At 31.2% G+C, this 2,497-nt stretch overlaps 1 protein-coding gene across 1 annotated transcript; it reads left to right on the top strand.

Moving 5' to 3' along the window:
• The first annotated feature begins 756 nt into the window (after nucleotides 1–756).
• Nucleotides 757–2,197, top strand: LOC129232725 (zinc finger protein 271-like). The gene has a single exon (XM_054866837.1). The coding sequence runs from the start codon at nucleotides 791–793 to the stop codon at nucleotides 1,916–1,918; it is 1,128 nt and encodes a 375-aa protein (XP_054722812.1). The 5' UTR covers nucleotides 757–790; the 3' UTR covers nucleotides 1,919–2,197.
• The last annotated feature ends 300 nt before the right edge of the window (nucleotides 2,198–2,497 follow it).

Raw genomic sequence — 2,497 nt, 5'->3', positions numbered from 1 at the left:
TTTGCAAAATTCAGAATTAATAACTCACTTGAGAATACACACGAATGAGAAACCATATGCTTGTGAGTATTGTAAAATGACATTTTCTCAGGGTTCCAGTTTAAAAACACATTTAAGGGTACACACTAATGAAAAACCGTATCCTTGTGGTCAGTGTAATAAGACATTCTCTCAGAGTTCAAGTTTAAAAACACATTTGAGGATACACACTAATGAAAAACCGTATTCTTGTGTGCATTGTAAAAAGACATTTTCTCAGGGTTCTAGTTTGAAAATACATTTGAGGGTGCACACTAAAGAAAAACCATATACTTGTAAGTATTGTAAAAAGACATTTTCTGTTAGTTCAAGTTTAAAAACACATTTGAGGACACACACTAACGAAAAACCATATTCTTGTGAGTATTGTAAAAAGACGTTTTCTCAGTTTGTTTATTTGAAATTACATTTGAGGACACACACTAACGAAAAACCTTATTCTTGTGAGCATTGCAAAAAGACATTTTCTCAGGGTTCTAGTTTGAAAATACATTTGAGGATACACACTAATGAAAAACCTTATTCTTGTGTGTATTGTAAAAAGGCATTTTCTCAGATCGGAAATTTAAAAACGCATTTGAGGATACACACTAATGAAAAACCCTATTCTTGTGAGCATTGTAAAAAGCCATTTACTGATATTTCAGCTTTGAAAACACATTTGAGGACTCACACAAAGGAACAACCCTATTCTTGTGAGCATTGTAGTAAGAAATTTTCTGTTAGTTCAAGTTTAAAAATACATTTGAGGATGCACAGTAATGAAAAACCATATTCTTGTGATTATTGTAAAAAGAAATTTTCTCAGTTAGGTCACTTGAAAACACATTTGAGGGTACACACTAGGGAAAAACCATATTCTTGTGAACATTGCAAAAAGGCATTTTCTGTTAATTCAAGCTTGAAATTACATTTGAGGACACACACTAACGAAAAACCATATTCTTGTGAGTATTGTCAGAAGACATTTTCCTTTAGTTCAAATTTGAAAACACATTTAAGGACACACACAAATGAAAAACCATATACTTGTGAGTATTGTAAAAAGGCATTTTCTAATACTTCAAGTTTGAAATCACATTTGAGGATACACACTAATGAAAAACCGTATTCTTGTGAATATTGTAAAAAGACATTTTCTCATAGTTTTTCTTTCAAAAAGCATTTGATGATGCATACTAATGAAAAACCATATTCTTGTTATCATTGTAAAAAGGCATTTTCTGTTAGTTCGGTTTTGAAAGTACATATGAGGATACACACTAATGAAAAACCATATTCCTGTGAATATTGTAAAAAGACATTTTCTTTTAATTCAAATTTGAAATCTCATTTGAGGACACACACTAATGAGAAACCATATTCATGTAATCAGTGTAATAAGACATTCTCTCAGAGTTCCAGTTTAAAATCACATTTGAGGGTGCACACTAATGAAAAACCATATTCTTGTGAGTATTGTAAAAAGGCATTTTCTGTTAGAACAAGTTTGAAAAAACATTTGAGGATACATACTAATGAAAAACCATATTCTTGTCAGTATTGTAAAATGGCATTTTCTGAAAGTTCTACTTTGAAAAAGCATTTGAGGACACACACAAATGAAAAACCATATTCCTGTGAGTATTGTAAAAAGACATTTTCTCAGGTGGCAAATATGAAAATGCATTTGAGGATACACACTAATGAGAAACCATATTCTTGTGGTCAGTGTAACAAGACATTCTCTCAGAGTTCACATTTAAAAATTCATTTGAGGACTCACACAAAGGAAAAACCATATTCTTGTGAGTATTGTAAAACAACATTTGCTCATAGTTCAAGTTTGAAAAAACATTTGAGGATTCATACTGAAGAAGAACCATACTCTTCTCATTAGTGCTGGACGATGTTGCAGATTTGAACATTGCGATACATCGGCAGTGAAATATTGCGATATTCCACTACATTGCAATGTTTTGGTATATTTTCTTTTACTTAAATCAGGTGTGTCCTTGGCAGGTGAGGGAAAGGTCATTGTTCATGCTGCTCTAATGAACTTTTTTAGAGGTGTTTCTTTTTTTTTTATTCTTAGTAGTTTCGGTTGGGGGAGGGGGGGAACCCTCCTGAATAAATATAAATTCAAGATATTGTCACTGAAAATCATTTCTCTAACACCAGTAACAATTTATTTCGTATGTTTTTTTTTTTTGGAGAAGTTGCCCTTCTCCACTTGTCCTCCCCTAATTATTATGAAATAACAGGTGTGTGAGATGATTGTCAACTGAACCTTATGTTTTTGATTGAATGAATCAAGTTTGAATCTGTAACTGCAAACAAATTGAAAATACAATTATTTTAAACAATAAAATAGTATAGATTGTTAATTCACATTAGCCTGATGAAATCATGGCTTCAATAAAGTGATTAAAAATGATTAAAATCTTTTGATTGTTTAAAATTTTATTTTGCAGTTTTA

The sequence above is a fragment of the Uloborus diversus genome, unplaced genomic scaffold (assembly GCF_026930045.1).
Source record: "Uloborus diversus isolate 005 unplaced genomic scaffold, Udiv.v.3.1 scaffold_1331, whole genome shotgun sequence".
NCBI classification, from domain to species: Eukaryota; Metazoa; Arthropoda; class Arachnida; order Araneae; family Uloboridae; genus Uloborus; species Uloborus diversus.
Note: the sequence above shows the minus strand (reverse complement) of the source record. Positions and strands in the feature narration are given on the sequence as shown.